The sequence below is a fragment of the Lepidothrix coronata genome, unplaced genomic scaffold (assembly GCF_001604755.1).
Source record: "Lepidothrix coronata isolate B3197 unplaced genomic scaffold, Lepidothrix_coronata-1.0 Scaffold59, whole genome shotgun sequence".
In the NCBI taxonomy this organism is placed as follows: domain Eukaryota; kingdom Metazoa; phylum Chordata; class Aves; order Passeriformes; family Pipridae; genus Lepidothrix; species Lepidothrix coronata.
Genome location: NW_016690239.1, coordinates 3,497,302 through 3,524,272, shown reverse-complemented (window position 1 = coordinate 3,524,272; position 26,971 = coordinate 3,497,302). Strand labels below are relative to the sequence as shown.

Genomic DNA, 26,971 nt, shown 5'->3' with positions numbered 1-26,971 from the left:
ACTATTCCAATACTGCACCCAAGAATACATGTATTCTCCCACAGGAAATCCTAGTAAACATATCGTCCCTCACAGACTGGTTACAGAATGATACACAGCACTGAATGACGTAGCCAATCACATTATAAGCAGATTTACTATAATTTCCATAAAGCCAGCAAGTACACAAGCACTTAACAAAAGAGCAAGGTGACAGCTCCTCGTGTGTTCAGAGCTGACCTCAGCGAGGTACAGAGCACACCCAATTTTCTCAAGTGCCACTCAACTTCAAAAAGGTTAAGAACCACTGATTTAGAAGATCATACATATTTATTTCAGATCTGTGTTCTGCACAGACTCATTCTGAATCACAGTTTCAGGAGTATAGTTTAATCAAGTAGAACGACTGATCACAAGGCAAAAAGATTTTGTTAGAAGTGACGACAGCAGGGAACAGGAGCTGAAGGTAACCAGTACCTTTGAGAGTATGTTTTTAAGAGGCCATGAACATCTGATGCCATGCTTTGTTCTGATAACAGGGACACATATAGAAGAGATTCTGAGGGAAGAAGGAAGAATGGAGAATCCACAGTTCAACTCAATCCTACTCCACAGCCCTCTGGAGAACACAGATATAGCACTGTCATCCTGGGCCACAGAGCCTGACCTCAAAAGGGAGCTGAAAGAATGAACATGCTTAAGTTCTTAAGGTGCTGAAATAATACAACATTAAGATTATGGAGGTCCTTGTTCCTTTCCATCCTGGGCAGAGGCATGGAATGTGTAATTCTTTTATTATAAGGCAACAAAAGTTGGAGAAAGTTTTTACCAGCACTGTCTTTGCTTAACGCAGAGCAGCCGTAGCCTCTCTCCCTGCCTCCAGAACACTCTCCTTCAGACACATCCTACTGAGACAGTGCACTTTATCAGTGTTCCCACTACAGCACTACATCCTCAAGGAAGAAGTGTGCCTTGGTTTAGCTGGAAAAAAGTGTTCAATTTTGATGTGGAAAAGGAGTAAATTATATAAATCCACAGGATTTTTTCCCCTCCATGTTGTGTAAATATTCAAAATACATGAACTTTCCTAAATACGGAGAAAAAAGGTTAGGTTAAAGGAAAGAAGACAATGACGAGGGGGAAAAAAAGATGTTGAATTTGCAACATCACTGTTTTTTGTTCAAAAGTGGAAGCTGTCTATCTGAAATACAAACAACAAGAAAAAACAGACAAGATAGGTGTAGGAGTTGCAGAGCTTAAATTACATTTAAAATAATTCAAATGTTATGAATTATAAGCCCATATTATGATCATTAGAATGCCTAACCTAACAGGCATTTACTTTAACCCTAAGGACCTTAACCAGGCTCTTTAGTGAAACAGTAAAATTCTGATTACAATTGGATTTCAATTACTGTATTCAAGAATAGGTAAAATATTTTTCCCAAGTGTCATTGGAAAGACAAATATTAAAAGGTCAGATAATAAATATTTAATTTATTATTTTTAAATATACATTGTAACACGTTATTAACAGATATTCTCGATTTAAGACTAAAAGAATAAATGCTGAAAAGTGAAAAAAACAAACATTTTCTTTACTGCTTTTACTGCAAAAATAAGTTAAACGTTGTCAATAAAATCATTACCAAAAGTTTCACAAAACAAACTTTTTTTTCAGCAGATACTTTGGGGATTTATACGAATGTGACTGAACTGAATATTTTGTTGCTTTACGTGTCTGGGGTGCAACAGGAAAGTTCCGATGTTGTTAACAGTGTTGTGAAAACAATAATCAGTAAAAATTTGACCAAAACTCTGTGGGTTTATTTTATTTTTAGGACTGTAAGCATTTTAGGGCATGAACCACCTCTTTGTTGGCATCATAGTAAGCATAATAGTTCTGGTCTGTGACCAAGCCTTCTAGCCAGGGCAAGAAAAATAACGGATTATTTACTTAGTGCATAGGGAATGGTCCAGCTAGCTTTTCCTCCTGAAGAGAAGGTCTAGCCTAAGGGAGAAAGCAACTAATAGTGTTCAAAGAGCTGCCAGAAACCCTTGAGACTGCCCCCCAAACCTCCAACCTAAACGACCTCCCAGGGAGGGGAGATAGAGGGGAAGAGCAGCGATGCAGCTTGACACCACTGTTTGCTCTGCATTTTCTGAATTTACACTAGTGAGATTGACACTTCATAAAAATGATAAAGTATGTTTGGTTTTGCTTCTTCTACCACAACTGAACATAAACTGGTTTATATTAAATTATATTTTTATTCGCTCCTATGCTGTTTACTCCCCCCTTCTGACTGAGGATTTAACATAATTTCTGCTCAGAAAAAATTCAGATTTTTCCTCCTCACAAAAGCCATTGGACTCCTTAGGGACTTCATTTTTTTCAAATGTGTTTTCAACTGCATGTTTAATTTCTGTGTAAAATTACTGTGATTGTGTGTGAGGTGCTTAGCTAGCCATTTATGGCTGTGCATATCTCATTTTCATACATAATTGCATGTAAATTATGCATAAGAATTATGCATCTAATTACATATACATTTTTTAAAATCAACTCTATCTGTTGTTAAGTCGCATGACTTCTTTTTTCACACATGGCATTTTTGATCCAGCTCTCTTATGCAATTTCTGAGAAAGAATATCATAACCAGAAGTTTGATAAGAAATAGCTTCCTTTTTATCCCTTAAATGTATTAGTACTCTTCATTTGCCTTGTTATGCCAGCAGAATACACACATCCAATAAATGTCTTCTGCATTTAGCAAAAATTTCACTTTGTGATTTAATTATTTTCAAAAGCAATTGACTGTTGTATATAGTCACCTGTATTTTATTTAAAGACTAATATTACTTCCGTTTTCTTCACTATACAAGGGAAATTAATGTCAGTATGTTTATTCTGAGTAAGAGAACCTAGCACAGGAGACTCTGATCTACAATTTGAGGCCCCTTTGTGCTCCAATAAAAATACTGATGATATCAACAAACCATATTAATTTTTCATTTCAGGAACTGAACCTTCTATTTCTATTTTATAACGACAAGTAGCTTGTTAAAACATCAACAAACCCAAAACTCAATAAACCTCACAGTCTGGAAGCAATAAAACCTTAAACTGTCTGGGTTAGCAGAGACTTAATACCTGACTCTCATTTAGCAACTCACAGAGATGTTCTAATGTCTGTCACTGAATTCATCTGACAAAGTTACATAGATATCAGTTCTAAAACTGCAGTATATTTAATTTAAAATATTACAGGTACATTGGTAATAAGCTATCTGTTCATGATATCTGAGACTTTCAACTATAATATTATTTGCAACCTTTGTTAAGAATTTCTGACACTTCCACTATTATGTGGAAGGCTTGAGATTCAGCAATAAAATCTCTTTTTACTCCTGAAAGATCCCATGTACCTTCGGTCAGGATAAGCTAACGAAAAAGACACCATCCTCCTCTCTCTTTTTTCTGATCCAAGAAGTAGTGCATGCAAAAATGAGTAACTCAGCACAAATATTGTGAGCCTGGAGCCTACACTGTTACAGAAGCAAAATAACAGGGAATATGCAGGTGTTGCCACAGCAACCTTCATGGAGGTGTAAGGGAAGGAAAGAAAATGCCAAATCAGGGTCCTCACAACAACTCTTCTGAACACAGGGAGTGAGAATATGGTGGCTTTTCTTCATCTTTGGAAGTACCAGCTGAGGAAGGACAAAAAAGCTGTGCCAAGTCAGTCTCTACACACAGTACTTTGGACTGTGAAACCTGACATCATCTTTCACTTCTGGATAACTCTTTTCTGGATAACACTGAACTTATCTCAAATGTCAGGACACTGTTTTGCCTTGCTAAAAGCTCAAGCTCTTACAATGATATTTAGATGGGAGAAATCTATGCTTTTAGTTTTCTCTCTTAAAATTACATCTGTAAGAAAATACACATATACTACTATGTTAAGATAAAATTATTGAGGTTGCATGTCAAAATGCTAAAGTTACTTGTGAAAGCTTACTTTTACCGTCTTATGTATAAGACAGTCCAAATAGACAACATACCACAGTCAGTGCACAGGTTGAATTCACAGCATGGTCAGCCATAACCCTGCAATTTCCTAACAGACACTTAAAATAAACAAATTCACACCACAGTAAAGTTAAAAGATACACTTAAAAAATTTGCATTTAATTTAGAAATATACTACAAAGAAAATGCGCATGCAAAGCACCAATAAATTTGTCTGAAATTTACTCATAAGTAAAATAACCCTTGCCACTTTAAATTCATAAAAAGTATAATTTATCTCTGTGCATGCCACTGAATGTCACTGCAGGGATACACACTCAAGGGTAATCATTGTACTTGTGCCACTAGATGAAAGAAAGTTTTCTCTCCCAGGTTTAGAAGTCTCCATCGGGGAAGAAAAATGTTTCACCTGATCCCACAGAAATCTACCATGGGAAGTTATAGGTCCTCCAAGTGACGTGGAAGTTACATACGCTCCAAGTGAAATTCCAGCCTTCCATGGCTAAGATAGTGATCATACTGCAAGGCTTAGAAGGTAGGGGAGTACAAACAGCCCAAAAGATTTTGCTATATCAACAAGGACTTGAATTTCTACATAGTTATCATTATCCCAATTCAATTCGAAGTGTTCTGTTTTCTGTCTGAACCTATTTTGGATATACTTAGGTTCCCATCCACTTCAGGATGCAGTGACATGAGATCTGTGTTAGATAGAGATGAATGCTCTGTATTGGTCTTTGTCTTCAGCTGCCTGATAGGCAACAAAGTTAAAAATAACAGCAACAAAAACCCAAAAAACCCAGGAAAATGCATAAGAATTTTGGTTTTTTGTTAAAGAAGAACTGTACTGAGACCAAAACACAGTTACAGTGTCAGTGTACAGAGGGAGTTTTCCATACAGCCACACTTTCACAAATGTAAGAGAAAAATACAACAGCTGGTTGTACAAAACATTTGTCACCTGCCAGCAGGGCATGATTCAGGGTACTGTCCATGGGTTGTGTATCAGTCATCTGATGTGATGTTAAAGTCTTAAGAGGGAACACATTTTTGAATGACATCCCAGCATTAGGACTTAATTCAGTTTTTCTGTCAAGGGAAAAATTTACCATAAAACATTTTGCAGCTTTCAGTGGAAGTCAATATATAAATGTGGGGTTTTTTATTTACTTTTTATTAGAAAGAATCCCCCACACTATGGATATATAGTAAGAGAAAAGAAAAAGAGGGAGCTGTTCATGGCAGGAGATAACTCTTTGTATTTTACAGGCTGCAGCAGAATGGATGCTAATATAAAAAATAATAGCACAAACCACAAAACCCCAAAAATCCCTTTACCTTGCAGCACATGAGCTCAAAAATATAATTCTGACACTAGGGGTCAGTATTAAAACATATTACATCTACACAATACCGCCAGCAGCATTCTATTGTTGATTTCCTCCTTCGAAAAAAACCAACTTATGTCATAAAGAACTATAAAACCATAAAAAAGACAAATCCTATAGTAGATTACCACCTATTTATGTTATTAAATGTAGCTCTCGTGCTAGAAATTTGTGGTCTGTTCTCATAAATTAACACATATATTCATGCAAATGTATTACCTTATGTAATATCGATGCTTCAATATTTATATGAATTAGGTTTCATCTACAGTCTTGAAAGAGAAAAGCTATTATTAAGTTTTCCATTTTTTAATAGGGAAGATTACTACCTAATGGTATTACTACCTAATGGTAGTAATCACTACTTCCTAATAATAACAACAATATTTTGAATGTAAGAACACTGGATGTTCTTTAAATTCATTCCTTGACAGCCATACCCATCTTACAAATAGTAAAAAGTCTGTTGTGGGTACTGAAAATCTCAGTTTAAAAAGGTGAGAGACTCTCACTACGGGTGAGCATTATCCACATGGAACAGACTGAGGATGTATTTTGAGTCATTAGATCAGTGTATGAATTTCAGTTTGGAATAGATACAACGTCCACTGAAGTCAAGGGAACAACTTGCTGTCTCCTCGCTGGGCACTGTCCATAACCAAAAAGTTTCCAACCTATCTTCCTATCCCAAGCTACTCCCAAATCTTGACAATCTTGATACATTTGAGAAAGCATACATTCAGATGCTGCACTAATGCCTGGAACTGCTTATATGGACATAATTGTGAATGTAAATAGATCCATTGATTCCTGTGAAGAATTTAAGAATTTAAAAAACATAAAACTTGCTGATTAACTGGTTAAGCTTGCTAAATGTTGGGATGATACTTTGCTATCTTAAATCCAGATATAATACAGAAATATGTCAAATGACACTAATCATAAACCCCAGGAGAAATATTCTGCCATATGATAAGTCTGTCATGTACCACAAATTCCTGCAGCAACTGGTACAGATGAAGAAAAACCATCCCTTTCCTTCTTCCCCCAGACCAAACTCTAACTGAATGCTATAAATTTTGCACTTAAAATAAACAATTTAGGACAAATATTATTGAGGCTGTTAATTAGTTTTCACATCCAGTACCCAGTTCTAAATTCCAGAGCATATGTTTTTCTTTAGTGGCAAATCCATTAGGTGCCCAGAATTCAGACACTCCCAGATTTATGAAGGCAGCTATTAGAAATGGCATTTGTGCTACAACAATACTGAAGAAAAGAGCTGGTCAAATTAATGTCTGACTAACTGGTATGTTTGAGATCTTATTTCTACATGCAACTTCTAACTAACATCATATTCATATTTAACAGAATTAGCTTACCCTAAACACATGGAAAGCAAAAATAACTGATTATACCTTAAATGGGAAAAAATAGGCAGAGGCTGAGAAAGACATTTGTTCCAGGGTTAGATGTGTGTCACACAATCACTTATTTTCCTGCCCAATAGATGACGCTGCTGTTTCTTTGTTCCCGTGTAATTGCTGGATTTGTGCCTCACGTCCTTACTGAACTGACTGTGCCCACATCACCCTATGCTTGGACACAGCAGAAACAGGTTTCATGGATCCTTAAAATGGCATTTTGTTGTACAAATAAGTGTATACAGTTTTCAATAAAGCAAGTTAATGTTCTGGATTAAAAGATGGGATGGAAAAAATGGATGCAAATACTCAGCTGAACATCATTCTCTTTTTTTCCAGAAGCAGACCACAGAAACAAATTCTGACATATATATACCATGGATGACCTTGGAACTATATACACATAGGGATATAACATGTTAGAATAAGTACATGGGATTTTAAACTGCAGTATACTTTGCAAATTTATTTAGCCTAATTATTAACAAGTTTACAGAGAAGTTATTACCAGTATAGAGCAGCATTAAAACTCTGTCCTTACATTATGATAAAATTCTTATAAAAGTGTCATCTGGGGGAATCAGTCTGTAAACTAATGAGGCATTTGACCACTGTGTTTTTTTCTATGTGCTACTGAAGTATGACACAACAGCTCTGCAGCACAAAGTTAAATGCTGAAATATTTTAGAAGTTATTTATAATAATTGTTATGTGTTCTGGTAGAGATCATATTGAAAATCCATGTTTTCCAGCAAACCTGAAAACTCAAACCACTTGTATGGGACTCATGTTCTCTTCTGCTCTAGATCTTTGGTTAAAATACTCTGGTAGGCAGAGCAATTCATTAATTTATTTATTTTTGCCAAATTGTGGTTGCTGGGGGACTTGTGTGAAATGACAAGCTGGTCTCTGTCCCGTTCATCGTGAACAGGTGTTCTAATTACCAAATCTCCACCATATTTGACACCTTTATTAGCTGTCTCAGTTAAGAAACAAAGGATTGATTGGGCAGGGGTAGAGAACTAGCCTTTCATTGCTGTGGGGAAGCACCTAAAGGTCAAGGTTAATATACATTAGTGGGGGGTAGTACTGCCCATTACCTATGCTGTTCTTGTGCCATTAATCAATGGAAGACTTTATCTTTATGAGCTAGCTATTGTGGGAGCCTTAATTACACACAATTTGTTTTAAATTGTATTTTTTTCCATATTATATGAAAAGCAGGCTACACTTCTTGAGCAAATATTCCTAACAAGAACAACAAATCTCCAGCAAAAATAGTGATGTCTTGTACTCAGTTTATATTCTGAAATATATACTGTACAAAATGAAAGGGCAAGGTACACATCCTTCAGTCAATGTAATACATAACAAAAATGCTCATGAAATGAAATATGGCAGAACGCATGTATATGAGTTCAACAAGATTGAATTTTTGACTAGTCAGTAAAAAGTGAAAGCATTTACAGCAAATAGTCTTCCCCATTTCTGTGGCCATTATGTTCTTGACACATAAGGTCTACCTGCTACTACTACCTTTATGATTTAATATTCTTGGAGGGTTTACAACAAGAATCTAATACATAACCAATAAAAGGGTGCTAGTCTCATTAGTCTCATTTGGGATCAGAATATTGTCAACATAATTGCACAGCAAAGTCCCATTATTACAAAAGTGTATCAGCATCTTCATTATATAGACACTTATTTTCAGTGGCATACAAACACATAAAACACTCCAGAACGAAATATGATTACGGTGACTCAATCTGGAATTAATTTTCTCCAAACTATTTTTATTTCCTATTACGTGTATGTAAAATAAATATGGGCCAGATAGTCAGTCAGTGAGCTGGAACTATACCAATCTGTATCAGCTAAGGGTTCAACACTATATATTTGTCTACAGATCCTAGTCACACTTATACCCTTCTATGACTTATTAATGGTTTCGATTTAGGAATGAAGCTTTGAAGTAATTATATAATCACATGGCATTCATCCAATATACATATTTAATGTAAATTATTGCTTCCTGATTTTCACAGAAGACATGTGATTAGATTATCTGGTGCTTCCATATTGTACTTGAAGCTGGATTGCAAAGAGGGAGAAGTATATGTGAGCCACCTTTACAATTTCCTGACTCTGCCCAGCAAGAAACAAATATGGACTTCATTATAATGCAGAGGAACAGAAACAGCTATTTCCCTGCCTGAGGTCTCAGAGAATTGTTCCAGCAGTTGAGCTAAACAATGTCCTGACTATCTCCTTGGCAAAAGAAATGGAATGAGTTGGCATAAGCTGCTATACCAACTCAAAAATCCCTTTTCACAATGTGAAACCTCAAAGGGCTGCACTACGAAAAACAGCTGTAGCAGAGTTGAAAGTTTGACCCCTAGACTCCAGTACTGTGCTCATTTTATGTGTGTATGACTCCCACTGACACCAACTGAAGAGTCCAGCACATGAGGAGAGCAGAGTATCAGACAAAAAAAAAAAATCTACTATGTGAATCTGAGAACAGAGTATTATTCTCTTGCATCAAATTATGGCTCCATCTGGTAACATTAAGTGAATACTGGTGACTATTAGAGATGAATCAATAAATTGAAACAAATAATTTATTTTGTGAGTTATTTTATTTTTTCACTTCAAAGAATGCCTGTGAATTGATTACAACTTTCTTAAGTATATTCCAGGAAACTTCTAAGGAATTTTTTTTTATGGTTTGTAAGTTACATGTGATTGCTCACATACGTCACACACTGCTCTGTTTCTTTTCCCTGAACAGGATTTTTAATAGAGTTGGGATAACAAAACTCTCCAACTGACAGCAGAATTTAGTTGATACAATTGTTTGGGAACATATAGTCAGCTAACCATCCTTTGTTAGTTATTTTGGATACTGAAGTTACCTTTCTTTTCTTTCAGAGAATGCACTAGAAGCATTCTCCATTACTTGGGAAACAACAACAAAAAAGAAAGACCAAGACAATGCCAATATTCAGAAGATCTGAGAGCTATCTCCATCAAAGACTGGATTTAGATCAGTCAAAAAAGTTGTATGAACCATAAAATTTTAAACTATTTTAATGATTTGGAATTTAAAAAAAAATTCCACATCAAATGCTTTAGATTATAAGGCATATTTTGTTCATATGTTCTCTTCAAAACATGATTTATATCTCTGCTTTCATTACATCTGCTTCATACCTTTCCTTGATGAAGCAAATGTTAGTAGAGACAGCATAACTCTTGTAACACTGATGAGAACCAACCTATTCCAGATGACTCATAAGAACCAAAAAGCACCTTACAGTCAAATCCAAACAGACCTGCCTATCCTGGGATAAGGACAAGACAAGGCATTTTTAAAAATCAAAATATTATCACTTGTGTTCAGATTACTGTTTTAAATAATAATTCAATTATTGCAGACTCACCTTGCATTACTATGACTGGCTTCTGTCAAACTAGCTAATGCTGTCACTGCAGCTTCTTTTACCTCTTCATTATCTCTACTTAGCAACTGTACCAGCTGGGGAATCCCTTTGAAAAAAATAATTGTATATATGAACCTTTAAGTAAACCATAGCAGTCTCCTAATAAAAGAAAAAGCACAAATTCTCAGCTCATCCTTTCCCACCTTACTTACCCTGGAGTCCAAGCGCACATTTGCTCTCTACATTCTTGCACATGGCAGAAATTGCTTGGGAAGCAGCAACTTTAACTTCATCACTGCCAGTTTCCAAAAGGTTTAGGAGACATTTCTCAACCTCTTCCTCATTTAAGATTTTTCTGATTTCAGCTTTAAACGAGAAATAACAGTAGCATTAATCAGCATTTGTTTTCCAGATCAGTGAAAGGACATGAATTTGATTTCATATAGTTGCTCGAAATATTTGGTAACAGGGGCATCGGCCGTTTAGAAATGTGCACAAAGGACCTGAGCCAAATCCTATTATAGAATATCCTGAGTTGGAAGGGACCCACAAGGATCACTGAAGTCCAACTCATGTATTAGACTTCAGTGAACTCTGAATCAAGCCCAAACGATGGCTATTAAATACAGCTTCAAACATACACAGCTCAACAGAAGGCAAAGTTTGTTCTCTAAAAGACTTTAAAACCGCAGAATGTATACAGGCTTGATGGAAATAGCTTTTCCAATTCAACAGATCATACTTAGTCAGGATCATGCTTAACTTCAGTTTATGCTAACAAAGTCCAAATGCATAAAATTGAAGAACATACTAGTAAATGTACAATTGAACTTGGTGGAGTATCGGTTACCATACTGCAAAAGCCAACATACTGATACAAAGCCAAAAAAAGGCAAGAGGAGTTACAAAGAAAATTTTAAATTCTGCACAGCTTGTAGTTCCTCAATGCACAATTTGCAGAGAATTTCAATTTTGTAGTTTAGCCTGGTGACACAGGGCTCCCTGCTGACCTACTCTGTGATGACTGGCAGCAGCTGGGAAGGACATAGATGTTCCCTTCCTCTACACAAGTAACAACACACAGCTTCGACAAAGTATTGACAGACACCTGTATGTAGATACTAACAAACTAATAAACTCCCTCATCCCAAAATGGATGAGATCAGAAATCCAGGTGTTTGTTAGAAAGAGCCCTGAGTGAAACTTTCTTATCCAGAAAGGCACTGGACAGCACAGAAGCTGTACAGTGATGAGGGTCAATAAACATTTAACCATATGCATAATTTAAAGCAGATTAATTACATGCTTGAAGTTCTATCTAAATGGTAGAATTTTTGAATGTATTAAAAAAATGCATGAACTGAGAAGTCAGTGGGACTTCAACACATGTAGAAATTTTACCAGTGCTTACTACTGCTCTCAGGGATCTCTCCCTTGTTTGGACTGTCATCCTCCAAATAAAAAAAATTTAAAAGGAAAGGAAAATATCATAAGTATTACTTTAGATAAATCTGAATCTATAGTGAATAACACTAAACAAATACAAGTCCGCAAAGTCAATGAAAAGGGAATTTGACTGAAAATCTAGTTACAGCAGAAATGACTCAATGCACATAGGTGAGATGGCTACAGTTGCTTTCTTCTCTCTAGCTCAATTTTAAACATTTTTAGAATCATCACTTACACAAATGAAAACACAAAGCAAAGATGCGACAAATAAAACAGAGAGGATTTTAAGTGTCAGCAGAACCTTGGCCACAGCCTTGATGCATATTGGCCAGCTCTCAAGAGAAGGCCTTAATTGGGATTAGAGACCATTTTGAGAAGTTATCAAGTATGCCGCTGGCCTGTTGCTTAACAAAGTAGTCCATAATCCCTAATAATGATCTCTAGAGGTTCTTCATGACTCAGTAATTTAGTTTTTGTACAGCAAGTTACTTATTACTATTCAAATTTTCTTTAAAATTATTCTTGCTTTTAAAGGTAGCTACAATGATGAGTGTTTCATTTTAAAGATAATTTATGCCTATATGAAATAATATTATGAATAATTAATTTGGATGAGTGAAAATAGTGATTTAAAATTTTTTAAACAGAAAAATATATTTTTGATAATGTGGAAAAACAGATTTTTGAATTTGAACTTATGGTAAAGAGTATCCACATATATTTAGGTAGCTAGACCGATGAAAATTATTAATATTTTAACAATCCAGGCACCAATTCTATATAAGGGATGAATATTTTCTGATAATCCTCTCTGTATGAATTGTTCCTTTGTTTCCATTGCTACAGAAAAGAAAGAATGCACAATTGAAAAGCATCCTTTCTACTGAAGTACTTCTCATGTGAGTGCCAACACCATTTTTACAGTGATGACTTTCTTAACCCCTAAGTGATTTGAATACATTGATTTAACGTGAAGCAAAATACTCAAGCACACACAACTAAGAGTTTGGAATACTAACAGTTCTGTCCAGTTTTTCATGCATTGACCCCATTGTGAGATAACCTTTGTTTTTCAATATATTTTCCTACTTGCCTCAAAATCGTGATCAGAATTCTACTGATCGCCTATTCAGGTCACTGTCACCACTTTATGGAATTATTTATACCAATTTCAAATGAAAAAAGAAGTTAATGTTAAATAGTACCATGAGCTCTCACTTATCTTGAGTTGAGATAACCCAGATAAACGAAAATCTGTATTATGAAATGCATATGGTAAGCAGGCTACAGAGCATGTTTAGTGTGCTCCCTTTTGAAAGGATTTGCACTGAGATACAGAGAAAGAACGGGGAGAGGTTCAAACCAGAAGTTTGGCAGAGTGAGGCCAAGCCCAGGTGAGCATGATCATCACTTTCTCCATACATACTCTATAGCATTTTGTTGTTGCTGGTGTGTCTGGCATTGACAGGGGAAATCAGGCCCTCCTTAATCAACAGTCCAGATAATCCACTCACAAACATTCAATAATTTATAGCATTAAATTATATTTTGCCTTCTGAAATGACTGCATTATTTGCTGGGCAAGGAGGGAATCACAGTATAATTCACCACCATAATTCTGAGCATACAAAATAAAATCATCAATAAATTAATATATTAAATTCAAAATTATGTATGAACAAAAAAAATTTTTAGGGGCAAAGGCATAATGATTATGTATAGAAATGTGATCAATTTTAATGTACTTTAACAGAGCAGCAGCCTAAAGATGCTATTTCAAATTGAATATCATGTTTGAACCACGTAATTTATTCTGATATTGAGAATAGCTCTTAAGGGATAAATCTATCTTATAACACCACCACGAGTCCCTTTGCAAAGGCCTGAAAGGGACATAAACCAAAACTGTTTGCTATGATCACATCTATCAGGAAAAAAAACCCATCAAAATTAAATTCCATCTGTCAACAATAATAATTTCAAAACCAGACACTGCTGTATACTCAGCTTCCAGGATTAAAAAACCAGCTCGATACATGTTCTGTCATTCCAGAAGGAACTTTTTCATTCCAATGAAAAGCAGTACTCTTTTTTCCCATGTATGCAGGAAATGTTGGTAAATTATCAAACCTGAAGAATGTCAGCTACTGTATGGCTATGGCAAATTTAATGGAAAAGTCACTACAGAACTTAGAGTTGTGTTGTATTACTTTGGATTCACATCAAGGCAAGTACTAGTACTGTATACATTAGTGTCGCAGTTTGGATAGGCTGTTTAGTATGTTTACAACCAGAATCCAATCAAACAAACAAGGACTGCAAATATTTCTGTTTTCTTTCTGCACTTGGGCTATTTCTTGTAATGGCCTCAATGCCACTTTTCTTCCCTCTGGAAGACTGACAGTAGCCCTGTGTATCTGAAAAATTCAATGCTTCTGGGGGCCACACTGAGCAGCGAGTTTACTGGATTGTGTTTTCTCCTGCACCAGGACAAGTCTAACTGGGTGTCACCAAAATTCTACATCTTGAAAGCAGATATTTTAAATGTTCTTTTCATCTATTTTCCCAGCTTGCTGTATCCATACCAACTGTCATAGGCTGAAGAAGAGAGCAAACCTTTATAATGAAACCACATTGACTCCATTTGTAAAGAAGCATGACAAGAAGATGCATCTTCACTGACGGCAACATCCCATGATATAAGATCATAGGCAGTACTGTAATATATTATGTGTAGTTCTTGCCACCGTGCTTTAAAAATGTGTTCAGACATGCTTCTACTAACAGCTGCTAAAATATTAGGCCACAAAAACTGAAAAAAAGTGTGAAAGAGGAAAAGAAGGCTATGCTTATTTGAAAATAAATATGATAAAGGAGTAAGATGCAGTAGAAAGCAGTAGGAGCAAATATAAATCTGCTTAGCATACACCTTATAAGCCTGTCACAGGACTATAAAAATGATACTGACAGTCCTAAGTAGCATAATAAAATAACAATACAGGAAAATACACAAAAAAATACTGGCATAAGAAGGTTCCTTCCTATCTTTGATACTTGAACATTAATGAAAACAATCTTCAGTGACTTGCAAAGCTTCCAACAGATAATGATGAAAGCACAGAGAAATCCACAGAATACTGGGAAAGGCAGATTCCACTCTTTTTGTGTATCATTTGCAATCCAAATAATTACAAATATTCATGATGTCAAACTAAGCAAGGTGAGAAAAGAATTGATAAGACAGCATGGGGAGAGAAGAAAGGAAGTCTGAAATATTGTAGAAAGGAGAGATTATTTTACCCATGTATTAAATTAAATAACATATTTTTAAAATACTCATCAGTTAAAGCCATGATTCAAACACAAAGTGCCAGAAATATTAATGAAATATTTAAGCTCTACTGTCACAGTTCTATCATAAGAATCCCTTGACAGAATTAAAATCTTCTATAGACAGAAGTATGTTATTAGTTACATCGTGTTTTTTTACACAACACTACTTGGCACATGTTGCAACTCAGAAGCCAATATATGGAAAGAATTTCAAATGTAGCTTGATTAAAAGACCATCCTTGTGGGCAAAAATGATGAGCATGTTCTGCCTAATTCAGAATTCCTTGGTGAATTAAAGAAAAGTACATAAAAAAGAACTATAGGATGAATAATTATAAAAAGATTACAATGAAACTATTTAACTCCCCTGAGAATATTAATCTGCAAGCCATTTGAAAGGTTTTCTTTCAGACCCCTGTTAAAGAAATTTGTGTTTGAAATTGCCTGACATTTAGACGAGCAGTTGAATGCCAGATGAAGTCTTAACTGATAGTGGTGAGAAAGTGCCAGCAAAGGTGGCTTAAGATGGCAGTTACCTGGCATCACTAATCAAAAGACAAAGATCATATTTTCAAAGTTCCATTTTTCTTTGAGAAGAGCATTTTGCAAGAATATATTACATTTAAAAATAAATTGAAGCAAAATCTTAAAATTTTCTCATATATATATATGTAAAACCTAGCACAAGTACTATCCTCAACCAGGTAAGACAACCTCATTCTGGATAAAAATTTACTTCATAAACAATTTTATGTCCATGGATTATTGAAAAGTCACATACAGTCACAAGCTGCTTTGGTAATTGCCTTTGCTGCATTCTTCTGAATATCAGGAACAGTAGAGACTCCTAAAAGTGATAGGAGTTTTTTAAGGCCTCCTGTCTGCTGAATCAGTTGCAGAGTATGCACATCTTCAAGACAATTTCCCAACACAGCAAGAGTTTTGATGTGTAGATCACTCAGTTCCTAATAAAGGAAAAAAACCAAACAAATAACCTTCAAATCAGGATTAAAATATCTTTGGCTTTTAAGTTTGTAGGATAATTGTTGTAACTTTCTTTTGGACAGTTTGTTCATACTGCAAAGAACATATTTTCATATTCACATTTTCATCTAATTTATTTGATGATGCCTTGGGATGCAACACAATTTATCAAAAGCACTAAAGCCTCCAGAAGTTTCTCATTTACATCAAAGTGGGTTAGACAGGTACTTGTCATGTTAAAATTTCAAAAACTTCACAAATTTCTCTATGCATTATGTCCCATGGTGACACCTGAACTCAAGAAGCACTAAACTGAATATCATAATAACATAAACAATGACATTTCCAAGGTAGAAAATTATGTCTAAGGCCACCGATATCAAAGTAAATTCAGGAAAAAAGGATCAGTGTTCAAACTAGGAACCAGCATCAGAGTTCTATATATAATAAAAAAATTTGAGAAAACATCATATAAAAAGGTATATGGTGAATTTTTCTGACATTTACAACAGTTCAAGAAATGGACAGTAAATGCAAAACAGTATTTATTACTAAGAGTAACAAAGCAATAAAACAAATATAAATACTTTGGTGAATCCCTTTGCTTCCTTTCTTAGTGAGCTAGGTATCCTAGCCTATCGTATTTCTATCATAGTTCACTCCAAGTAAGGAACTCTTTCTTCTTATTTCACTCTTCCATAACATAAGTAATATTTTCTCATTAGTCACACAAACATTAGTAGCAAGAACGAAAAAACTTTTAAAGCAAGTAAACTGTACATTGGTTTCCAGTATCTTCAGCAAGCAATCTAATCCGTTTTTTTCTCCCAGTATTATCCTGGTTTCTCTGTCTTTGCTAATTACTTCTAAGGTTTGAAGGGCTAACAACTGAATAACTGGGTATTCAGATTCCAGTAGTTCCAGCAACGGTGGAATTACATTCAGTTCACTAACTGCAGCACGGTTTTGAAAATCCTGCAGTAAAATATTCAACAAATAAAGTTAGTGATAGAGAATATAACAATACATCCACTCCTGACTTTACAGAAAGAACACCAAAAGTCTGATTTCAGACATCAAAAAATTAGTCAATACTCCAGAGCTTTCAGTCCTGAAGATTTCTTTCTTTTGAGCTAAAAATCAAACAATATAATCAAGCCCCATGAACCTTAAATTCTAGGAGTTTTTTTCAAGACTGAAATACACACTACAGAATCTAGTTCTGTCTAAGGAAGCCCATTTACTCTTGGTTTCACCATGTTTGTGTCAACATAAATGTTTCTTTGAGGAAGTTTTTTAAATTTAGTTTCACCATTTTTGTTTACTCAGTGCATGGAAAACAGTTTTTTGCACTCAACTGTGGTTGCCTGGTTATATCTTCCTTTTTTTTTAGTAATTATATTTAATTTAAAATTTCAACTTTAAACAGAGAATGTGCAGCTTAATAAAAAGACAGCAGTTGATTATATTAAAATAGAAAATAAATAAATAAATTACAATTTGCTTTTAAATAGCTTATTGCACATGTGCAGCATGCAATTATCCTTATCAATATAAGCAAGCACCAGGTGCAGTTATCCAGATATACCCTGCAACAAAGACAGCGAGATAGTAAAAAAGGAGAAAGAGTAGAATGTGATTCTGAATAGACATGCTCTGATGCCCCAAAAGAGATAGAGTTATAAACTGAATTCATTATTGAATTGATTCGCTTAAGCCATGGAAGAGGACTGCCATACAAATGCACCATTCTTTTGCTAAGCAGCATATGGATGACATTAGTGCTGAGTGTGAAAGTAGCCAATAACAAACCTATTCCTCCCAGTATGGAAAGTAGCTGTTGACAGCATTCACCTATCATTAAAAATATGTTCAAAATTGTGCTATGGACCTGCTGGTCAAATCAAGACACAATGCAATTGGTAGTTCTTTAATTTACAGGATTATTCCAACCTTTTGGATGGACAGATTATGACTCTCATTACCACAATTAGCATTTTCCAACTGAGAAAACAAACTCCTATTTAATTTAAAAAATCTAAATCTCATTCTGATTATACTTATACTGCAGCACACCACAGATAATTGCATCAAGTTCAACAGAATTAGAGTCAAATGAGCTATATACATAACTAATCTAACATTCATGAGATTGAGTGTGATGGTTCAAATACACTGATGGACATTGGGAAGTAAAGGAAACAAGTATTTTAAAATTATTTCCCCCACAGAGGATGTCAGGGGCAGGGTGGGGTGGGGGTTGGGGAGGGAAGTGTCTATCTGCCTTTGTAAGTTAAAGCAACAAACAGCAGGAAACTTTACCTGTACCAGAAGGTAAATGCATTCAAGTGAATTCTTCTGAACGTCAGGATCAGGGCTACCTAGCAGTCTGATAAGTGGTTCTAATCCACCTTGCTCAAATATTTTTACTTTAGTAGTACATTCAACAGCCATATGTGCTAGACAGAGAGTAGCAAACTCATGGATAACTACATCTTCTATAGGGAAAAAAAACAAACATTTTGATCAAGTTTTATTCAGCACAGAATATATTCACTAATCCAGTGGTTTAAAATATTATTTGAAGTCAATAAATAATAGCCGTTAATCCTACCTGATGTCTCCATAAACATGTTGCTCCATCCATACAACACAAAACGCTACTCAGTGAGTAAGAGCTACTCCTATAAAAGCATTTTACCTCTTTAACATGTAGTAGGACAAATCATAAGTTACAGGGAAGATTTTATTAAATTGTCTGTTCAAATGCAATCATAAATTATTTCTCACTGTACTTTAGCACAAGGAATGAATACTGCACAAGGTACCTTCTGGTGCCAGCTGTGATATAAGTGGATTTGTGACATCCAGTTCCCTCAGTAACTTCTTGACATTATCTACAATGAAATAAATACAAATATGAAGTCTCTCATTTGGCAGTGTTGGCTGAGTAAAGAAGAGAATCTGCTCCAAGCAAATGTACTTATGGTTACCCCCTGAGTGACAAACAGATCTGACTGGGAAAGACACACAACTGAAGTTATACCAAGATTATAATAGGCCCGGACAAAAAATAGAAAAGACTTTCAAGTACCAGATGACATTCTTTGACATGTGATATATATGAACTTCCTTAATATTTTATTGAAACTTTACTCAAAATACTTGCATCTAGCAGGTTCTGATTAAATATTGCACAGTTTTAGTTGCCAAAGAAGTCATATCCCAATAGCTTAAATTATTTGTCATTAAAATTATCAAACTAAAAGCAACCTCTCCATCATTTCAAGCCACGACTTTGCAATTTCAAGCTAATGCCAGCCCACACTGCAAATGGAAAACATGAATTACATAGGTCTTATTAAAATCACAGTAAAGACTTTCAGAATGAATTTTTATTGTTGTTAATGGCAAACTAGCAAAACCACAATCATTGGATAAAAAAAAATCAAATAATAGCTATTGGAACAGACTTTGTGCGATCTTACAGGGCAGTGTTGTCATTATCAACATATTACAGCGTTGATATGTAAGAAAAAAGGTATGAGTTTAATTTACTTTTAAATAAAGAAACAATTAAGATGTAATATAAATGGAAGATCTTTGCCCATTCAAATTCATGTTTGTGCAGCAGCATGGACTATATGCTAATGCTGAGCTGAAAGGAAGGTAAAGAGGGTAAGGTCCAGTGCAGCATGAAAAGCAGGTAGCAGTTGATGAAAAGACTTAAGAGTGGTTGGGACATCACAATGGAATACAATTGGGTAGAACATCCACCAAAAAAACAACTGATTAATTACAATAATTAGATATAGGTCTATAAAGCACTGTAAAAATAGCAGCCACTGAAACTCAACCTTGCATCACTTACTCATTATTCTGGGCCATTAATATAGGATTTTTTCACATGGGTCAGCTCCTTGTTTTGATGAACACACATTCAAAAATATTTATAAATTGAAACTCTTACGATTAGAAGCCATGATGCCAAAAACCATGATGGCATTTCTGCGTACAATGGGATCTTCATGTGAGATGAGTTTATACAGATGTTCCAATGCTCCAAGACCAAGAAGTGTCACTTTGTTTTCATCACCTGAAGAGGAATTGTGTTAAAAGCCCAAGAAAAAATGCAACAACCTCACAGTTCTAATGTATCAAAGTAAAACAGCTACTTTTATTGGACATAGAATCAAAAAACAAAGGCCTGACAGGGCCTTGGGAGATCATGTAATCTATACCCCAAATAAATATGTGTCAAAGAGTTTCAAGGATTAATAATATCTAAGATTAATTCACATTTGTAAAGCAAAGGATACTTCTGCCCATTGGACACTCCACTCATTTGTTAGAGACTGCAATGGTAGTACAAAGGACAACTTTCTATTTAGCAAAGTAAAGGTGAACAGTATCATTAAGAACCTCATTTTATTCAGTATCATTAAGAACCTCATTTTGTCTTCCTCTTTTCTTGCCTCCCAATTCTGTTTTCCTCAAAATAACAGTTAATTAATTCAGTGTATCTTTACTATCCCTCAATGGAAGCAACTACCAAGATTTGGAACATTAAATCCTAACCGAGATTTCTACCACCTGAGAATGGAGCACTCTGTACCTCAATAGGTGCTGGACATACAAAGAACAGAGGTGTTTTGTGTGATTACAACCTTCCATTCCTGATCACTCAAAACACGCACACAACCCAAGAAACAAAATCCCAATCCTACTCCCATTCCCAGTTCCCACAACAGCTTTATAATTCATTTTCTAATGAACTATGCCTATTCTTTCTGGCTACAAGCAAGGAATGTAAGAGGAAACTGGAGAACTATGCTCATTCTCAGGCCAAGACATGATTAAAATACAAGGTATTTTTATTGAGGGATGGGACTTAATTTACTAGCAACACTCAAAAAATAGATTAACTGCAATTAATTAACTGAAAACAACTCCTCCTCTTGTGCCACACTGAAAAGTTACAGTCAAGTCTTCTGGAAGATTGTAGGAATATCTACATTAATGATTTAAAGGATTATTCATTTAGTAGAAACATAAAATATAAGCATCTGTCCTCCCTCTTGCAGCATGACATACTTTACTGTGGATAGCAGGGAAGGAGCCAGCAAGAGCTTATGGTTCATAGCTGTCTCCCAACAGTCCACAATCTCTCTTCCATATTCAAAATGTGATTGCTTGCTCTCAGCCAAGCTTGCCATATCAAGCTGAGCCCAAACATCTTTCAGAACCCATTGACCTCTAGCCAGCTGTCAAAGCCTCCAGCTCTTCTCTCATAACTTCAGCAGTGTTGGCAATCGCCATCAGTATAACAATCAACATATAAACCCATAATTTCTTAAGAAAATGTAAATTTACTGGAAATTAAAATTAAACCAGATTAATCAGACCAAGAATACTACCAGCATATACCAACTTGAGTGACTGGCATGGAGTAAGTAGGAGACAGCTTAGGAAATTACTTGCTACATAAAATTGAGCCTTATACAGTTGCTTGTGTCCTTGGTCCCTTGGACATGATCCTTAGCTATAGATTATACAGGAACCTTTGGAAGATTTGGTATCTTGGAGACTTGTTAGATTCCCAACAGACAGAATAAGCTTGATAAAGGAGGTTGAGCAGTCTCCAATAAATCATCTGTCACAGAAATCCTGACACAACAACTTTATGCAAAAATAACAGAAACAAGCTAAAAAGTTATTTTCATTAAAAACTGCACCTTAAAATAACTGCAGTGGTACAGAAGTCTCAAACTGTGACATAAAAAAAAGAATTATTTCCCAATTGCAGGTCTGTTGCTCATAAAAAACCAGATCTACGTTATATTTAAAACAAGCTCTATTCAACAGTGAATAAAAAATTCTACAACAAAATTATAAAAATTTGCTTCATGCAAACTACTTTATAACTGCAAATACGGGTTGGATCAATATTTCAGAAAACCCCCAAAACCTCAACAGAGACCTTTGAGAAGAAATTAAAGATTTCAGTGCTAGGAAACTAAAAATTGTGAACTACTATCAAAATCTAAGCGTGCAAAACAAAGCTCATTGCAAAAATACTAACCTTTTGAAGCAAATTTATATAGAGCATCACATGCTTTGGTCAAAATTTCCGTTTCAGGAGAACTAAGCATTAGTACAACTGTTTCTGGTGTTTTGCTTTCAATCAATAATGGATCGAACTACAAACAAACAAACAAAAAAAAAGGAAGGAAAAGTTTGATTTATACCGACTCTTTCTGTATGCTGCAGTAGACTCCCACATTTAATTTAAAAAAAATCTTGTTTGATATCTAGACTGAATTAGAAATATTAATGAGTTGCTATTTACTTGGAGAAATCCAATTTTTTAACAATCGGAGACACTGTTAAAAACTGACTTCCAAATAAATATAATCAGGATTTCATCCCACATGGAGATTTTGGGAAAACCTTGACACTTCCCTGCACATCTAGAAAGTCTTGAAAGTAACAGACTAAGTAATTGTTACACATGTAAGAGCATTCTGTAGCTTTGGAACCAGACATGAGAAGTTTCTTTTGAGCACCTGTAACACAGAGACCACAAACTTAGGTGTTGTACAAGGAAGAGGATTTGGTTACTCTGTGGCAATACCACTTTGTGGCTGCTTAAAAAAATAATATAAGAACACTGCCTGTGCCTTTGTCAACTCAGTTCAGCTCACTATGATCTTGCACTAGCTGAAGTATTTCCAAGATATAATCCCTGCTCACCCAGCCAGAAATGATACAAAGTGTTCATTGTTATTTCCGAGTTCTCTCATATGGAAAGAAATCTTCTAACAAATCAGACAGTTTTCACACTCTTAACAGACTTCTGAGGACTAACATCACATGAGCAAGAGAATCTCCTAAAAAAGACTTTCATTCCTTAACAAGACACTATTCAATTTCTGAAAATCCTACCAATTAAAAAGTTTTAAGCTTGTTTGGATTTAAAGTAATTTTTCAGTACGGAAAAACTGTCTTCTGTCTTCACACTTCAGGACTATAGAGTATCTGTGTTACATACAGAAACTATCACATACTGGAGTCATGCTGTCTCTCAGAATCAATGTATTTATCTTTAAAATATAGCAGATTAATCATATGAGATAGCAATACAAATTATTTTAAAATATTGTTACAATATATATTTATACCATATATAATTACAAACGTTGACTATTTGTTTTACTTCATTAAAAAAACCTAATAGCTACATCAGAGGCACATATTGCTTGTCAAGCAAGTAAATTATATGGAGCAAATCTTAAAAGTTATGAGTGTGCTAGAAGAAAAATGTACAAAGAGGAGGCTTTTTTTCTTCTCACTCTTCTGACTTGCTCAAAAATAAGGCAAAATATGATACTAGTACAAAGACTTCCAAATTCATATTTTCAGTAGGTTTTAAAATCTAATTCATTTCATCACCTTCCATGAGGCAGATCACACAATTTAGCAGGCAGCAAGCTCAACATACAAATTTCATTAAGAGGTTGCCTGCCTAACATGCTTAACTGATCTACCTAGCTTCAATCAGGTCTGAAAATCTGAAGATACTTCGTGCTTGCTGTGACAAGCTGGAGGCATGGGCCAAGTCATGGAAAAATATAATCAGCTTACTGTACTGCAAGTCATTTTGTTTAATAATGACTCAGCAACAAGAAGTAAATCAAGTAATAGCATAGTGGTGCAAGTTACATCTTAATGATGTAAGAGCAGGAAGGCTCTTCAGAGGGACCTGGACAGGCTGGAGAGTTGGGCTGATTCCAGTGGGATGAGGTTCAACAAGGCCAAGTGCCGGGTCCTGCACTTTGGCCACAACGACCCCCTGCAGCGCTACAGGCTGGGGACAGAGTGGCTGGAGAGCAGCCAGGCAGAAAGGGACCTGGGAGTTTGGATTGACAGGAAGTTGAACATGAGCCAGCAGTGTGCCCAGGTGGCCAAGAAGGCCAATGGCATTCTGGCCTGGATCAGTGTGGCCAGCAGGACCAGGGAAGTGATTCTTCCCCTGTACTCAGCACTGGTGAGGCCACATCTCGAGTACTGTGTCCAGTTCTGGGCCCCTCAGTTCAGGAAGGATATTGAGGTGCTGGAGCAGGTCCAGAGAAGAGCAACAAGGCTGGTGAAGGGACTGGAGCACAAGTCCTGTGAGGAGAGGCTGAGGGAGCTGGGGTTGTTCAGCCTGGAGAAGAGGAGGCTCAGGGGAGACCTCATCACTCTCTACAACTCCCTGAAAGGAGGTTGTAGCCAGGTGGGGGTTGGTCTCTTCTCCCAGACAGCTATCAGCAAGACAAGAGGGTATGGTCTTAAGCTGTGCCAGGGGAGGTTTAGGTTAGATATTAGGAAGAAATTTTTTACAGAGAGAGTAATCAGGCATTGGAATGGGCTGCCCAGGGAAGTGGTGGATTCTCCGTCCCTGGAGGTTTTTAAGATGAGACTGGATGTGCCATTTAGTGCCATGGTCTAGTAACCACGGTGGTTTTGGGTCAAGGGTTGGACTTGATGACCTCAGAGGTCTTTTCCAACCTGGTTGATTCTATGATGGGCTTAAAATTATGGAATTCTTTATAGGAATTTTCTTTTTGAATTGTAAGGAGGCAAAAAAAATTCAGTTTATCACAGCAACACTCATTCAACCACATGAGGGGAATACAGGAGAATTAAGAGGTGACTGAAAGTTCTTTTAGTCACCTTCATACTTCCCTACTTCTCCACATTTGGGTCTTTGCATGGACCGAACATGATCCTCCAGGTAAGTGCTATTATTTAAGCACAAACACATCTCCAGAGTCTGGACAAATACTTTGTGATGGGATAAAACTCCAATTTTTAGTAAAGGCTGTTAGTCTTCCAGAGAAAAATAAACACAAATATTGGTTTCAGATGAAGTTCAACAGGAAATGAAAGATCAAATAAGGGTTTTAAATCTCAGTTATTTATTTACATTGATCTAATAACAAAGTCACTATTACATCGCTCCATTTTCTCTGCATCTCATGTTCACAATAAATTGTAGAAACCACAATTTAATGCAAATTCCTGGGATTTAATGACAGGTTTGCACATGAGCAGAGTGAAATTAATCTAATGTCTACCCACGTATGCTTAAGCAGTCAGAGGCCTGAGCAGGTCAGTGATTGAGAAAGAATTTCTTTACTGTGCAGGTGAGAGTGCACTGGAACAGACCGCCTGGAGAGGGTGGGAAGTCTCCCTCTTTGGAGATATTCAAGAACCATCTGGATGCAATCCTGTGCTGTTTTCTCTAGGATGGCCCTGCTTGAGCGACAAGGTTGGACCAGATGACCCACTGTGGTCCCTTCCAACCTTACCCAATCTGTGATTCTGTGATTGCTCTATGTTCATCAAAACTATCATAGAACTGATTAGGACTCTTGCTGACCATAATTCCTGCATAGCCAGCGTTCCACCTTTTTTTTTTTTTTAAATCAAGGCTTGCTTCTAAATCTTCATACATCATTGTATATTCTTCCTGTAATGGCACATACAGGACAGATTATGTGCTAGAATAATATGCCTGAATTAATAACCTTGAATTAAACACAGAAATTTAACTAGTTTATAAGCAACATTGCCAACATTCAGTTTGTATTAAGAAAAAAGCAAATTAAATGAAAAAGAAAGCTATAATTCAAAAACTTCTACATGCCTTTGATTTTGATTTTTGTGTACATTTGACTTCAAAGCCATTAAAAACTGCAGAGCATTTGGGGTTTGATTTTGGGTGGTGTTTTTTTTTGCTTCCATCAACTTAATTTAGTTGAAATTGAATGTAATATAAAATATGTTTCCAGTCAGACCAAAGACCCATCTAGGCCAGCATCCTGTCTCTGATAAAAGGCCTGTAATAGGTGTGGGCAAGCAGACTATTAAACTTTGCTTATATTCCCTCTCAGACTCCAGCACTCTGCAACCTAGAGAACTGGAGAGCCTAGTGAGTTTACCTCCATGTTCAAAAAGTCCAAGAAAAAATTTGCTACATAATTTTTGAAGCCATGTGTATTTTAATCACCGTTAATATTCTGAGACACAAGTACCACAAATTAACAGTCATATAAATTACTGTGCCTCTTCTTTGTTTTAAAACTACCACCTGATAATTTTGTTTGTCCTCCACGGTTCATTCACCATAAGAAACAATGAAATAAATTATACCCATTTGTCTTCCCTGTATATTCATAATTTTCTAAGTTTCTATGATATTCCCCTTCACAGTTATTCCTTCTGGGGATGAAGAAACCTACCCCCTTTGATCTTTCCTAATACAGAAGCCACTCTGTCTCTTATTGTTGTCTTTCTTAGTTCATTCTTAGTTCATTCTGTTCTACAGTTCAGAACTGTGTTTCCATTTGAAATGGAAACACCAAAACTGTTAATGGCACTTAACATGTGCATGTATAATGCATTTGCTAGTGACATGGTGGTTTGCCTTTTATTTCTGGAATTTGAAATGTTGTATCTGGCTGCCATTTTCATGAAAACATCAATTAATTCTGAAAGACTGGATGACACAGGTTGCAGAATAAAACTCCATGACATTCCACTGGCAACCTCTCTCTGTTATGAAACCTGAACAGGAACCTGTTTTCTCACCTTTGCTTTCGGTTTTACAACCCGACATTATTGCTAGGAGAGAAAATTATTTTTACCTCTTTGTCTTTATGTGAGTGAAAAGCTCGGTCTAAAAACTTTTGAAAATGCTAAGTAACTGTATCAATCTGAACACCATTATCCACTTGCTCACTAACTCCTCCAAAGAATTCAAGTAGATTTCAGAGATCAAAATTTACATAAGCAGTATTGACTCTCCCCCATTATTATCATAGTTATCCATGGGTTTGGTTTGAAGTTTTTTTTCAGAACTATTTCTACCAATTAACACAGCATGGA

The 26,971-nt window shown here is 35.8% G+C and overlaps 1 protein-coding gene across 4 annotated transcripts in view; it reads right to left on the bottom strand.

Moving 5' to 3' along the window:
- The window catches only part of ARMC3 (armadillo repeat containing 3), a 61,673-nt gene that overhangs the window by 19,856 nt on the left and 14,846 nt on the right, over positions 1 to 26,971 (bottom strand). For all 4 annotated transcript variants that reach the window (XM_017817242.1, XM_017817241.1, XM_017817243.1 and 1 more), the window contains 8 exons: positions 22,122 to 22,239; positions 20,010 to 20,135; positions 18,868 to 18,936; positions 18,362 to 18,537; positions 16,820 to 17,014; positions 15,837 to 16,020; positions 10,486 to 10,638; positions 10,274 to 10,379 (listed from right to left, as the gene is read on the bottom strand). In XM_017817242.1, the coding sequence (XP_017672731.1) occupies positions 10,274 to 10,379; positions 10,486 to 10,638; positions 15,837 to 16,020; positions 16,820 to 17,014; positions 18,362 to 18,537; positions 18,868 to 18,936; positions 20,010 to 20,135; positions 22,122 to 22,239 (1,127 nt within the window). The remainder of the gene's footprint in view (positions 1 to 10,273; positions 10,380 to 10,485; positions 10,639 to 15,836; positions 16,021 to 16,819; positions 17,015 to 18,361; positions 18,538 to 18,867; positions 18,937 to 20,009; positions 20,136 to 22,121; positions 22,240 to 26,971) is intronic.